The sequence below is a fragment of the Coptis chinensis genome, chromosome 3 (genome assembly GCF_015680905.1).
Source record: "Coptis chinensis isolate HL-2020 chromosome 3, ASM1568090v1, whole genome shotgun sequence".
Taxonomy (NCBI): domain Eukaryota; kingdom Viridiplantae; phylum Streptophyta; class Magnoliopsida; order Ranunculales; family Ranunculaceae; genus Coptis; species Coptis chinensis.
Genome location: NC_141458.1, coordinates 116,554,392 through 116,570,093, shown reverse-complemented (window position 1 = coordinate 116,570,093; position 15,702 = coordinate 116,554,392). Strand labels below are relative to the sequence as shown.

The 15,702-nt window shown below is 36.4% G+C and overlaps 1 protein-coding gene across 1 annotated transcript; it reads left to right on the top strand.

Annotated features, from left to right (window-relative positions):
- The first annotated feature begins 5,586 nt into the window (after positions 1 to 5,586).
- LOC147513406 (E4 SUMO-protein ligase PIAL2-like) lies at positions 5,587 to 14,833 on the top strand. Its single transcript, XM_086596448.1, is given in 18 exon segments — positions 5,587 to 5,901; positions 5,984 to 6,056; positions 6,139 to 6,204; positions 6,293 to 6,358; positions 6,451 to 6,533; positions 7,328 to 7,379; positions 8,211 to 8,279; positions 8,486 to 8,553; positions 8,637 to 8,685; positions 8,807 to 8,891; positions 9,147 to 9,248; positions 10,149 to 10,200; positions 11,400 to 11,451; positions 12,054 to 12,170; positions 12,365 to 12,389; positions 12,392 to 12,927; positions 12,929 to 13,207; positions 13,955 to 14,833. Coding segments are annotated over 18 exon segments (2,562 nt in total). The 5' UTR covers positions 5,587 to 5,761; the 3' UTR covers positions 14,603 to 14,833.
- The last annotated feature ends 869 nt before the right edge of the window (positions 14,834 to 15,702 follow it).

The following is a 15,702-nucleotide window of genomic DNA, read 5'->3' as shown; positions in this document are numbered from 1 at the left end:
CCGAAGTCGTTTGATCTAAGTTCCCAAACGACTTGGCCACACCGTTTGGGACTTATTCCAACGACCCGCCACATCATCGGTCAAGAGCATAAAAACGTAACTTTGAATTTTTCAAAGTTTAAATCCCAAACGCATGGCGCCACATCATTTCAACTAAGTCCAAACGGCGTGACCATATCGTTGGAGACTTAACCCAAAACGATGGCCATATCGTTGGAGATTTTCTAAGTCCAACAAGTGTGACCATTTTTTATAAGTCAAATCCCAAAGCATACATGGCCACATCATTTTGGACTCAAACCCGCATTGTGTGGCCACGTCGTTTGGGATTTGAACTGAAAAAAAAAAATTCAAAGTTACGTTTTCGGGCTCTTGGACCGGTGTGGGTCGAATTCGTTTGGACTAAGTCCTTAAACGGTGAGGCCAAGTCGTTTGGAACTTAGTCCAAACGACCGGGTTGTTTGGACTAAGTCATTAAACGGTGTAAAAATCGTTGGGGATTTCTAAATTCAAAACGACTGGCCAACGGGTCGCTTTAAGTTTGGGGTTTCAAATTCAATTTTTTGGAAATCAATGGCATACTTGTAATAATTGTTTTTTTTTTGGATTTTTTGAAATCAATGACACACTTGTAATAATCGTTTTTTTTGTGGGAGTCCGCCCAACACAAATTGGGGTCTGGCAGTAACAAATACCATATAAATTTACATTGTTGATGTCACGGGTCAGTTTGTGTTTTTTTTTCTTTAAATCCGTAATTAAAATTCAGGATGGAGTTTTCAGCGCAAATCCATGTTTTTGAAGACCCAATTACTTGTTGGGGAGTGTTTTGGTTGTGAGTTGTGAGTTATGCACAATCTTTCGGTGATTCGGGACTCACAACCTCTCATGCAAGATGAATGTTTCATTGAACATCACGACGGGCGATGTTGCTGGGTTACATGATCAAATCAGGTAAGGGAGAAATGTTTCAAGTTTGCCACAAAATGGGCGTGGATGGATCGGATTTGGACCCTACCAAATTGGTTACCTACCTTTAGTAATTGGGCCAGGAACCCTTTTCACCTGTTTGCTAGCCCAATAAGCTAAATTGTTTTGACTTTTGAGAGACATGTCCGCTGACAAGAAAAGGATCATGTCTGGCTCTTTGTTTCCGAGCAAAGGAACACTGAAATGGCTATCTATTAACAGAAAGCGTTACGTCTGTAAACTTGCAAGCATACCACATGGTTTGAAAAAGACCTCCTAGACCAACAATTTGTGAATGAATAGATTGAAATTTTTTGCATAATAGACGAAGCAAAAATCTAGACATATAAGTGGCAGTAGGATTTTATCTCGGCAATAATGGTACTAAGTGGATTTAGTTTTTTTAAGTGTTAAAGAGGGTGTTTTGCATGTGTTTGGTGTATTTTGAGGCTTCGTTTATGCACAATGTCGATATGATTTTATGATTGGGTCTCTACTCTCTACGATGAATTATTCCATTCTATATTCAACTATGCATATTAATTGTGGGGAGGGGTTTTAGGGAAGATAGCACGTAAACAAACTCAAAATCGTTAGAGCATTTATAAGTTTCGGATTAGACTAATATTTTTATAGATATGATCTCATAACTATTCTAAACATTGTCACAAATAATAAAAAAAATAAAAAATTTCTAAACTTGCCAAATATAGTATAAAAAATGGTGAAAATGAACGGTCTACAATTAGCTAAAATTTGTAAATTGTTAACTACATTTTGCAAATTTGAATTTTTTGATTTTTTTTTTTATTATTTGTGACAATATTTAGAATAATTAGAACATCATATAAAAAAAAAAAAAATAATAATTTAATCCGAAACTTATAAATGTAAAAATAAAATACAGAGAATGGGCTTGAAGCCCAGTGTTTCAATTTAATTACGGAAAAAAGACACAGCTTTTTCTAATTATATCAAAAGCCCATCCAGTCCATTTGTTGGCAATATTACACAATTGTCCCTTAAAGAGAAATCAAACTAGACAAATATGCAACATTCATGTTGCAGTCAACAACATATGCAAATTTCAAAACCCTAATTCCCCAAATTAAACCTAAATTTTGAAACTCTAATCCTACTTCCCCAAATTAAACCCAAATTTTGAAACCCAAGTTCCCCAAATTAAACCCTAGTTTCCTCAAATTAAACCCAAATTTAAAATGAAGAACCCTAATGAAAAAAAAAGAAAAGATTCAAACGATAATGTGCAAGCAAACACAAGATCTACTACAAAAAAAATAGAACAAGATGGCAAAAGGTTAGATACCAAATTTCATTGATAGTTTCACAATTTTGATATATTAGGATTTTCATTTTATGAAAAATTGGTTAAAGTGTGTTGAATGTATTCAATATGCAACATGAGTGTTGCATCGAATATACTTAGATTTTCATTTGCAATCGGTCACTTACCATCGCAATATGGATGTTGCACTATCAAATCCAATGCAACATGGATGTTGCAAAGTGTCAAATCCCACTTTAACATGAGTATTTTTGGGTCGAATGCAACATGAGTGTTGTTTGAGGTTTAAATTGGTGATGTTTGTTTGAGTTTTTGAGGCATGTTTTCCATCAAAACATCCATGTTGTAGTAAAAAGCACTAATCAAACATTCATGCTGCGGTCGAATTGGTTGCAACAAGCTACTAATTCATTATTTTTCTTTTCAGTTACATGAACAAGGGAAGGCCGCTAAATCTAAACTGAGCCTTCCGAAACAAACTAAAGATGCAACTACCTCAACGAGCAAAAACCCAAAAACTAAAGGCAAAGAAAAGATAGAAGAGAAAGGTAAAGAAAATTTGGTGAAAAGCGAGTTGTTGAATTATAGGTCCAGTTTAAAGTCAATGATTGATATTATGGATTTGATTAGAGCTGATATAACGGAAGTGCATAAGGAAAAAATGATAGATACACCATTTGCAAATCTTTTTAGTGTCTTTATTGAAAATAGGGTGAATGTTAATACCACAATAAAAGCAAATATTGATGTTTGGTCAGTTTTGAAGGCATACAAAATTCCTTATTAGTGCTATCAGTTTGATACCTCATCAATTTCATTAATGATATCTTTGAGAAGCTGGCTCAGGAATCTTCAAGGCTTGCAAGGTACAACAAGAAGCCCACCATCACTTCTCGGGAGATTCGGACTCATCGCTCGTCTTGTTCTTCTTATTGAATTGGCTAAGCATGCCGTTTCTGAAGGCACCAAGGCGGTTACCAAATTTACTAGTTCTTGAAAATGTTTGTTTAGGGTTTGTTTCAATGTTTCAATGTTTATGTCTTTAGTATTTAGTATTAGAATGTTTCAATGTATATGTCTTTAGTATTTAGTATTAGAATGTTTCAATGTTAGTGGTGTCGATGTAATATATAGTTGATTTAGAACCTATGAATCAGAGTTAGATATTTTGTGAATGAAATTAGGGTTTCTGGTGTTCTCTATTTTGGTTGATTTCTTCATTCGTTTTACCTAGTTCAGATCTGAGATGGTTTGATTACAATGCCAATCTGGTGTTATTGGCGTAAATTTCTGTAACCAGTTATAATTGATGATGGTTATGGATCTTGAATTGGAATGATGGCGTTTTTAAGAAAATGTTAGCATAATTGTAAAGTTTGGTTACTTTTTTATGCCTAAATTGATGAAAGGTTGTGGTACTGAGGCTTCTGTTTCGTCATTTCTTGAAAATTTGGTACTTCATAAATCCCATTTTGTGCTTAGGTTTATTCTTGTGAATTGTGATTGTTGTTATGAATGGTATCCTTGTCCAATAGGGGTTGCAATGTTTTGTTGTGTTGGTGGGCATCATAGTGAATGTGTAGTAAAGTTCAGACCCTATATAGGATGATCTACAATCCCTGCAATTTGTATCAGTAGACGTTGAATGCCTCATCAGCCAGTTGCTTCCTAAATTCCAAGTTTCTAATAAATGGGGCTAGCTTTGTCTACATTATGAGTACATGATTCCAAAGACAAAAACACCAAGTTTAAAAGGAAGCATCAAACTATGTAGTTGCAAAGACATAGCATGGCATCGTAGAAATGGAGAAGTCTCCTTTAAAAGAGATGGGTTCGAGAAGTCGCGACGATTATTTAATCGCATGCAATATGAATGTTTCACTCTCAATTACAAACCGCAACATGAATGTCAGACTCTCACCACTGACTACAATAGATCGCAACATGAATGTTGCACTCTCAATTACAACCGCAACATGAATGTTTCACTCTCAATCACGACAATGAATGTGCATCGCAACATGAATGGTGCACTATCAATTACAACCGCAACAAGAATGTTATACTTTCAATTACGATCGCGAACATGGATGTTGCAGACTATCAATTATAACCGCAACATGAATGTTGCACTATTAATTACGATCGCAATTGATCGCAACATGAATGTTGCATTGTCAATCACGCCGCAACATGAATAATTTTACAGCTATAAATTTCATTATAACAAATGAAAAATAAAACAAACCGACTAGCTTAATAATCTCAAATGAGTATCAACATTCCATAAAAGTATACAATGAATATCAATTTTCATTAATAAATGTCAAAAGACCAAACTTAAAAATCTCAATTAAGACAACTAAAACATATGGTTTGCCGAGAACATCAAAACCGATCATAGACTAACGAATCACACCGGTGCTTTAATTCTTTTCTTCTTGGGTCTACCGGGACCAATCTTCGGACTACACGGATAAACCGCAGGAGAATCGGGCATCGTCTTGGCATAAAACCATTGAACCGGCTTGATAGAATGTGAGTAGCATTGCCCTCAAACGCGATCACCGTATATCCTTCATCAATGTAGCCATAAAAGGAATCACCCTTACTACCAATACAGCAATAACATGTATGCAAGGGAAATTACCGAAATCTCATTTTTGACATCGATAATTGAAGAAGGCGGACCAATACGACTCATGAGAGTTAAATTTTGAAGGATATAACTCCAAGAACATTAAAATCTATCCTACAACACAAAATTGAAATGAAACTAAAAATTACAACAATTCCATTATCTTAAAAGAGTGCAAAGTTATATTATTCATGAAAAAAAATGATCAAATACGAGATGACGATAAGTTAAATTATCGAAGAGTCAATTTCCATCTTTTTTGCCCTAGATAACATAATAATAGAAGTGTAGGTGTAAATAAATGTACCTTAGTGGTGACATTCCGAAAGTCCAAAGAAAAGGAGAACAAAGAAGAAAAAAGAGAAAAGATCGGCCTCAATTTCAGGTCAAAATCACGATATGAGAAATCACCATTGCCAATTGAGGAAGAAAAAATTAAGAACAACTTTCATATAAAAGGGTATGTAAGGTATTTTGAAAAAACAATAAAGGTGCGGTTGGTTTTTTCTCACAAACTCACCGAAAACGAAACCTTTATTTCGCACTTTTACAAACCGGGTGGGCTTTAGACATAATTCAAAAAGTCAACGGGTTTTAGGCTAATAAAGACCGGAATCAGGGTTTTGAACCTAGTTTTATGAATAAAATATGCCCCACCTAATTCTGAACTTCTGAAGTCGTGCTCCCACCTAATAAATACAAAAATTAGTCGAAACTTTTTGAAAAAGGCTTCATTTAAAATTAGTAACAGTATAAATATATAAACACACGTGGCAGACAGAGATAAAGAAAAAGCGGGAGTAGGGATGATGACTCAGCGGCGAGCGATGATGAATGGTTCGACTCAGATGGCTTTGCCATCTGTAAATGTTGGTCAGGTGAACTCGTTGAGAATAGCAGCAGTTGCAGACCGGTTATTAAACAATGTTAGACCCGGTATTCGTTTTGAACCTGCCGAGTTTTTCCATCTCTGTATCTCCTTAGCCAGGTACTCTTTTTTTCTTTTCAACTCTTTTACATTTTTTTTTTTTAATTTCAAACCCTAGTTGTGTTTCTTTGACGAAATGCAGGGGTATCGATTTTGCTATTGCCAACGACGAAATTCCAGCGAAATCTCAGGAGTTACCTTCACTCTTGAAAATGGCAAGTCTCATATTTGCATCATTCATTTATACTTTACTTGTATGTTGTATGTTATGACATTGTGAATTTGTGATGATGCCAGGTATACCAGCGCAAGAATGACGACCACCTTCGAGTCGCTGTTATGGTGCTAATGATTTCTGTAAAGGTCATTTTTTTATCCTATGCTTACATTTAGTTGTAAAACAAACATTTTCGTACACACGAATTTACTCATGTTCTATTTACTTTGGTAGAATGCTTGTAAGAATGGATGGTTTGTGGTTCAAGATGCTGATGAACTTCTTACCCTAGCTAATGAGGTTTTGCTTAATATTTTCTCTTCATCTTAAGTCACTCATTCTGTTTAATCATCTTTTCTCGATAAATAGTTCAATATTTTCTGGATGTCCAGATAGGGAGGAGCTTCTGTAATCCAGCAGATATCAACATTGAACCCAGTAGTCTTCCTCACATTATCTCTAATGTTATGTCAAGGTTTGAGATGTCATGCTTTTCTTCGTTCTTTGCTTTGTCCGTTATGTTACTGAATTTTCCTTTTACATCTTGACGCATTCTTCAACTAGTTGAGTCTTGTCTTTCTAGCTTTCAAGTTATATTTATAAGTGGATTGTTTTTATGTGTGTGGAAAAAAGATCGAGCTTCTACCACCTAAAGAGAGGCTCTGATCTATTCTTAGTTCTTCGCTATTTGTTGAGCCCACGTTGATATGATGTCATGGTCAAGTAAAATGTAAGGTAGCAAACTTAGGTGCTCGGTTGCAAGAAATTAGGAGCTGCTACCGAAGCGTAATACTAGGCAAACCACTTGGAATCTGAGCCAGTTCCACGGTTTGATTCTATTCCTTTTGATGGTTCAAAGTTGGAAGTATTCAGGAGAAAATCCAAAAGTCTTACTAACAAAGTAGAATGTTCCATGTACGTTTCCTTTCAATAAAAGATAAAAGCTTGTATCAAATTCGAAAAAATGGAAATTTGTGGTCATCGCTAAAACAGAGAAGTATTGCAACTTTCCATAAAGAGATTCAACAACTTAATTTAATTCAACAAAATAAGGTGAAACAGTGAAACCTAAGGAAGACGAGAGTATTGCCACAAAAATTCCTGACTGAAAAGGAGAAACTGAACTTCATGTTTTGTCTTTAGTCTATTCTTAGGTTTTCTATAGCATGTATCAATATAAATGGAAGTTCCTATTCTGGTCCAAGTAGTTAGTCACTGTATTAGGTCATTGTTAGTTTACATTTAATTGTTCACTTTGTTATACTGCAGATTCTTTCCCCGAATGAAGATTGGCAACGTACTTGCCTCTCTTGAAGTCAAGGTTAGTTTGTATATGATTTTGTAACCTTGGTTGAACTTCTTTATTTAGGTTCTGTTTCTATTGTGAATGTTTATTAGATTTTGTCATGTAATCAAATTTCTCCATTTGAATTCCCAGTGCATCAATTTAATTATAGGGTTATAGCACCTTTGGCTCTAAACATATATTATGGTGTTCTCCATTTCTTGGAGCCAGTTGTAAAGTAAATTAGGAATTTGGTTAATAAGTCTTGACTTTGCCGTGTTTTGTGGTAGACATGCTGTTAGAGAATGCAAAATCATGAGCGTACAAGTCAACAAACAATTGGTTAATATTTACAATTACAAGACATGACTAACATGGGACTATGCGTACAAGACACGAGACGTACGTCTTGCTCCATATGCAGTGAAGGAATTGGGTCAATCACGAGGAGTTAATATATTTTTCAGACTGGATGGGCGAAAAATCCCATTCTTAAATTCTATTTCTGCACCATTGGGAATCATTAAGACGGAACTTTTATGAGTTAACTTAGCTTTCTTAGATTATACTGTTAGTGATGTGTGTAGTAATAATTGGACTGTCTTAGATACTGCCTAGATTGGCAGCCTTGTTGTATTGTATAATGCTTTAGATGAAGCTGGAGTCCCTGATCCTGTTACTGGTATATAGAAAATAATGTCACTACTTTCTGTTCTGTTGTTGGAGCATACGTCAAAACAAATGTTCTTATTCTTATGTATGTAAATTTCTTCGATAAGTAATACAGATAGATGTTCTTTATGGTATCCAAGGGCTGCTAAATTTGGAAAATTGGATGTGTCGGTTAACATTTTTCTTGTTTCATAGCCTGGCTTTGGAGCTTTTGTGGTAGATTTCCACATCTCAAAGAAGGCCTCCACGGCAGAAGAGAAAATAGTAAGCAGATTCTGATTTTCATTTTTGTAAAGAATCAACTTTTCATAGCTAGTTAACTCTAGGAGGAAAAAGATAGATCTTGGTTATTCATGTAGTCATCTTCTGTGCTAGATCCCTTACAAACTGTACTATTTTGTAGTGGTTGCTTCCTTACTGCAAAATTAAGCCAAGTTTGTAACGCCTACCTCTTCTTTCATGTCCTGCAGCGGCTGTTTGTTGTTCAAACGGATAGTATTTCAACCTCAGCTTGTCTTATTAGCCCACCAAAAGTGAAGTACGGCACTGTCTTCCTTAGATGCTCTGAGATAATTGTTATTTAGATTTATTGCAAAAATAATTTTTCACATGATATTGTAGTTTCTTGTTAAATGGGAAGGGTGTAGACAGAAGGATCGACATTACTATGGTTTGTGCGGCTCCTCAATATTGTTGGTTAAATAATCTTTATTTATCCTCCTGCCTCTCAGTGTGAGGGAAGTACCAGAAACTTTATTTACATTTGTTTGTATGTCCCATTCTCTTTCCAGGATACTGGACCCCAACTTCCAACAAATGTGACTGCAATGCTCAAATATGGGACTAATCTTCTGCAAGCTATTGGGCAATTCAACGGTATGCTTGAGACTAGTTTATCATCTACCGTCCTAACTTTATTGTTTAACACCAAATCGTTTGTCAATTTATAGCATGTAGAAACTTTCAGACACGCCCTGACCTTTCTAAACCTGATACTAAATTCCATTAACTTTTATGGATGTGTACTTAAATTTGTGTCACCACACTGTTTTTGACATCATAATTTTGCAGATGATGAACCATCCTTGAAATGAATTGCTTCAGCTCTGATGTGTTGGTATTGTTTTACAGGTCATTATATCATAGCTATGGCCTTCATGAGTACGATACTAACTACTGATGTGCCAGTTTTACAAGATTATGTTCAACCGGTTACCGCTGCCCCGGAATCAGGTAAGGTGAAAACCTAAAGGTCCATGGCTATTGGTTACCTTCAGTTGTCTCTTTCAGTACTTAGGAAAGAAATTAACAACACATTTGTTGTATGAAGCAAGCAGTGAGACGTAATCAGTTGATAGTTTTATGTTTGGACTGCGAACATCTTGCTTTATTGCGGAGAATGTGATGCTAATTGTATTTATATAAATAATCCTAAGTGGTTTTGCTAGTGCGATTATATAACAAGCAAACAGGGTTGCATCTAGAACAGAATTTAAAGAGCACTTTCACAAGAAAAGGAAAAATAAGAAAGAACAAAGAAATTCGGTGAAACCCAATCTAGGCCAACCCTAAGTATTATTATTTATTATTTATATATAGGATTACTGTGCGGTTTATAATCAAATGGGGGAAACAGTTACCATTTAATATTTAAAAGGATTAGTAGAACAATCATTTCTTACAAATAGTCAAATTGAACTGATTCATGAATCAAAATCTGATAATTTATATGGTATACATTTATCTGTTGCTCACGCGTTTCATGTCTCACTTTTCTCGTCTGAGTTAAGTTAGTTAAATTTGGATTTGGAAGTGTGCTAAAATCATTAGATTCACATCTAAATTGAAATTGGCGTCTAATGGTTGTCAGCTGTCGCACACAGAAATTTAATCTTCTGCTCTGCATGTGGCTGAAAATTTTGAAATTTAGAATTTGGATTACTTTCGTAATAGAAACTTGATGAAATTTCATTGTTGCTTTGAGTTTCAACTTATTGGTGTATGGTTAACAAATCAATTTGTGTTACTGATTTGATTTTGCCACTATATGTATATTTCAACTTAATGTTTTATTGAAATATAGTAGTGCTGGTGCACAACCTAACAGAACTTATGGGTTTCCTTTGACACTAGATTCTGAGATAACTGAAGGTTCATCCCGTATGTCGCTTAACTGTCCAATAAGGTTTGTTCAACATCCTTTGTTGGCAATATTCTTTTTTCGTATCCTGAAAATTTGCATTAACTTTCATATTGTTTTGTTGTTTCCTTGAAATGCACCTTGTAAAGCACTGTCTAAGACAACTGACAAAATTATTATTTTGCTTTGTCCTTTATGCTCTTTGGATTTACAAGTATCCTTCACAAATCATAACCCTATATCTTGTTCATAGTGATCTCCAAAGAAGACCTCGACAACCCTCTTACTTTTCTTTTTCTTCTCAAACATCATGTTAATATGTTTCTCATCTTTGAAGTTTCATTCAACTTCATAAGACAGTATGGTGTCTGAAACTTCTTTTTTGTTTGACTTATTGGGAACTTGAAATGATTCAAACACATGGATTGTAAAGTACAATTCTGAATAATTATAATTTAACTTTTATGTTATTTCATTTTAAGAATTGAGACTTAAAGACTAATAGTTACTCGAGTAGTTGAGACTTGAGGCTTGTTCTGTGTTTCTATGTTCTCGTTGTTATAGTTGTGTCATTGTGCAGCTTAATATTGGATGTTGCTGATCATCATCATTCACTAGCCTAAGTCTAGTACGAACTTTATACTTCAAACATCAACTCAATGTATATCAACATAAAAGTGATGTAAAACCATGTACAAAGTGGTGGCGATGGATTTATTTTAATTAGGTATTTTCAGGTGAGATTGCATACTGAGAAAAGTAGATCTCAATGTGCTAGATGTGTCCTTGGACCTAAGGCCCAACCTATTGAGCCTAGCGCTTTTAACAACATAGATATAGTTTGAGCCATCAAGTCTTTTTCCGTTATCAACGATATATATATAGATTTCTTCAGCAGTAAATATACATATACAACCTATATGCATGGGTCCTTCTCTCTGTAATATTTATGTGTTAGAATGTAGAACTTGTTGACATTTATAGTCCCACTTCAGGCAGTTAAAGCATTTCATCATGAAACAAAAAGATCCTGGGGCCACTCCCCTCATGGTCAATTGGCAGATGCTCCAAATCTAAGAGTGTTGGCTTCTTCTTCTGAGGCTGACTAAGCTTGTAGATCTTTCACAGTCTCCTTCTCTCTGTTTTTTTACTGTTATTATTATGAGCATTAGACTTTTCTTCTTGTGGACACATCCTGTTCGGTTGATCTATTAAATATGTATTAAGCAATTTCTTCTTTACAGCTTCACGCGTATGAAAACTCCAGTTAAAGGACAACTCTGCAAACACCATCAGGTAAGTTTCTGGTCCAACCATGCTATTGAGTGAATAAGAACCTGCCAGGTAGAAACTTTGGGATGGTTTAGCAATATCAGAAATATTTGGAAAAAAAAAAAAAAAAAAGAAGGAAAGATTGAAAGAAAAGAATTGAAGTGAGTCGTGAAATCAGAGTCTAGATTCGTCTAAGTTTTCTGGACATTTATGGAAAAAACTATATGTCAACCCAAGTGACTAGGTGTTTAGGAATTAAACTTGAGCATGTCGTTGTGAAGGCTATTATCACCTGACCCAAAAGCTATTATCACCAACCCTAAAGGACTTAATTAATAACACGTTAAAAACTCCCCAGATGACCCTAGTGAGTTTCGAACTCGAAACCTCCCCCATGGGAGGAGGGGTGCACTACCAGTTGAGCTGCAAGCTCATGTGCCATTAATGCTTCTATTATAGTGCTTCTCAAAAATAAAAAAATAAAAAATAAAATCCTTGGTAGGTCAATTCAGGCCTCTGAATGTTATCCCTCAGATGGAGATCTTTTGTAATTCTTTGTACATATGGTTATTAGAAGTATTTGATAGCACAACATACCTTTGAAAACTTCTGTAATTCTTGTGTAGTGTTTTGACTTTGAAAACTACATTGAGATCAACTCAAGAAGACCATCTTGGCGTTGTCCTCACTGCAACCAGTCTGTCTGTTACATGGACATACGTATCGATCAATATATGGTTAAGGTGAGTTTGTCTGGACTACTTATGCTTAGGGTCATTGGTGTTGAATACTTTTACATCCATCAGCCATCAATATTAAATTGGCTACTGAAAGGAGTTTGGAGGGCAATCTGCACATCCTTCTCCACTCAATTATATCTACATACAAGGTGTCTCTCGATTCAAATTTTTCTAAAAGTTGATACTCTGTTACTCAGGTATTGAGAGAGGTTGCAGGAAACGAATTGATGTAATTGTTTCAGCTGATGGATCCTGGAGGCCTGTAATGGAAAGTACTGGTCAAACAAACGTACAAAGTGACAGTACCCTCGGGCACGATGGGTCGGAGCAGTGTGAATCTACAAGATTGTCAAACACAATTACTAATGTTGTGGACCTTACTGTGGAAGGTGCTGAGGAGAATGATGTCAACAATACTTATGAAACTGAAGATCGCAAACCTTTGAAGGATGTGCTTCCTGGTAGTTCTGTTGCTATGGTTCCTTTGGCATCAGATATCATGAATACCTCTGAGATTACTCCAAACCACTTTCCTCCAATTGAGGATGATTTCTGGTCAGGAATATCCTTTACACGTTCTTCTACCTTTAATGGATCAGCAGCACCAACTGTTTCAGAATCCCCTGCCACGAATTGCATGAGGACTCCTTTGGTAGGTGATCCTGTATCTCTTCCACTTAATCGAGAAGTTGTAGATGTGTGCGTGGGGCAAGGGACACGACATCCTTGGTACACCAAACCCAATTTTTGTCTCCGGTAACATACAGTTGCAGCATTCACAGGAATATTGTGATTCCCGGCAGTGGTTGAGGAATGTCAGCAGAACTCCAGTAGCAGTTCAGGCTCTTCCAGCTCAGAGTCAAGTACCTGCCACACATATTAGGGCAAGACCAAATTTTATTTCCATTAGTGGTGCTTATCAGACTCCTGGTTTGCCACCTACAGATGTTAATGGTGAATCTGAAAGACAGCAACAATTTCCCCAATCTCGTCTTAACTCCCCTTCTGCTCCTGACATGGGTTCTTATTCTGTGCCGCAGGTTGGTTTCTTCATATTACGTCACTCACTTGGGGCACATGCCTGGTTACTATAGCATGAAGGCAGGGGTTTAAGCTAACTTAAAATGTTCTAGGGCAAATAAAAGATATAAACTGCAATTTCTATTTGAATATTTTCCAACAATAGCAACAGTTATAGACTTATAGGTTTGTCATGAAATGGTGCGGCCATACATTCCAGCACCTCGGTAAGGAGATGTTCCACATGGGAACTTGCATAATGCTGATAACTGTGGGTTTTGCTAACATGACAAGTTGTTGAATATTTATTTTTACTTTAATTCTTATTTAGAACAAGATATGAATTTGAGAACTGTAGGAAGTATGCAAGTTTAACAACTCATATGGTAATGGAGCTTAACTTGAGTTTAAGTTCATATGCTTTTTTATTTGGCTTAATATTTGGTTAGTTCTACTTTAATTCATGTTAGAAATAAGTAACTGGTTGTGCTTCTCTTTACGATGTGTGATATGCTTATGTCTTGCATTAATAAGGTAGGATTACTTTAGTTACAGGGTTACACCCACATTTAGAACCTCGCAACATTAGAGCACATCTTTTCACATTTGATACATGTACTGACAATACGTTTTAAAAGAGTCAAATCTGGTGGACCAATTTAACTTTTTTTGTCCTAAATCTTATGCTTTCATCCGTTAATAAAGTTACTGGTTCTGTATATCTTTTCCGAACGCTTCTCTGCTCAGTTTACCTATGTTCCTGGCAGAATTGGGATCATCAAGGCCGCCCATACATTCCAAGTCCATTGCAACAGGTTGTTGGGCTTCCAGCAACAAGTCAAGTTCCAGGTTCCTACAGAGGTTCTTCTGGGCTTCCGCCACCAGCAGCAGTACAAACATCTTCTCATTATCATCCCCTGCAAGTTCAGCAAGGAGGACCACTAGGTGCTGGTGGTCAGGAAGTGGGAGGTGCAAGTAACTTGCATAATCGTCTTAGAGCCGCAGCTAACCGTTCTGTCCAGGTTGCAAGATCACCACCCGCCGTACCTGTTCAACTCCAAGCACCTGGATCATCTTTTCCAATGATTGTCGACGGGCATAGGGGGATAAATACAGCACATGTTGCAAGATCTAATGTCTTGAACGAATTGCCATCAGATCAGAACTGGAGGCCTGCTGGTCGAATGAGAGGAGCTCTATCTGGTCAGGCTTATTCTGCTGCTCTTAGCCAGTATATGGTTCAGCCAACTCAATCGGTTCAAGCTGCATCACCACCACCACATACAGCGCCGCCTTATAGTGTTTCTCAGCAACTCCAGATACTCATCTCCAACAACATTAATTCCCATGGACCTTCACAGCAGGCTCAAACAAGGACTGGAGGTGCTGCAGCTGGACAGGGGCATCATCCCTAGTCATCCTCTAGCTGTAGTCCTTTGTATGGATGTGCAAATTTTGTCAGCTGTAGATTGTAGGGTCAATTCAGTTAACAGCTTGTAAAGTTTTTGGATTTGGAGGAGTGATTAGTCTAGTGGTAGATTTGATGTATATACAGTTGCAACATTTCATACCGACGTAGTTTCCACTTTCGTCATCTGCTTCATGTTTTTATGTTACTTGAAATAGGAAATGCTTTACTTGAAGAATGAGTTGTTAGCACAGTATTGAAAGAGATTAGTATACTTAAAGAATGAGTTCTCAGCAGAGGATTGACTTATACTTGAAGAGTTCAGAGATTAATGTGCTTTAGTTTGGTAAGGCTTGTGTAAGTGGAAATTATTTGCGAGGCAATTGTTCACTGTTCGGCAGAAACAAGAGAGAGAGGGCCACAAAATTTGGCTGTGGTTGGCCAAGTAAAAGTTTTCACGTGAATTTGCAGGGCTGTGCTAGGAATTGGTAGGTGTCTGGGTGTTTCAAAGATTCTACCTGGGAGCTCCTGAAAATTGCGAGAACATGTGAAATTGAAATGGGAAGTACTGAAGAAGTGCTCACCATAATTTTTATCGACTTTTTAATGGTGGAAATAGCTACTATGTACTCAGATTCTCGTAAGCACCCTACTTTAGCCCAAAACTACTCTGTTTTAACTCTTCCGTATCCACGGAAATCATAAAAAGCAAGGCAGATAGATATATATAAGCACATTTTTTTAATCACAACCTCCGTTGGTGAAGATTTAAACGTTCACCATTTGGAGTTGCACACTCGCACCCCACACTTGATACGATAGAGAAAACACTTACTGTCCTACGTGTATAAATACGGACATGAGAATTCCCAACAATGGAAGAAATTTTCAGACCCCGTAAAAACAATTACCATGTTGTATCGTACTTTGATCGAAGTAAGGATTTACCAACAAAAAAATATGAACTCGAAAAACCTATATCAAATTTTGACATAGATTTGAATCAATGCGACCTATTAAAAGAGTAACCCAAGAATCGGTGTAACCACAGCTAATATTTAGACCCATTAAATTATTTCTGTGGCTTCAGTTGTCACCGAACTTCAC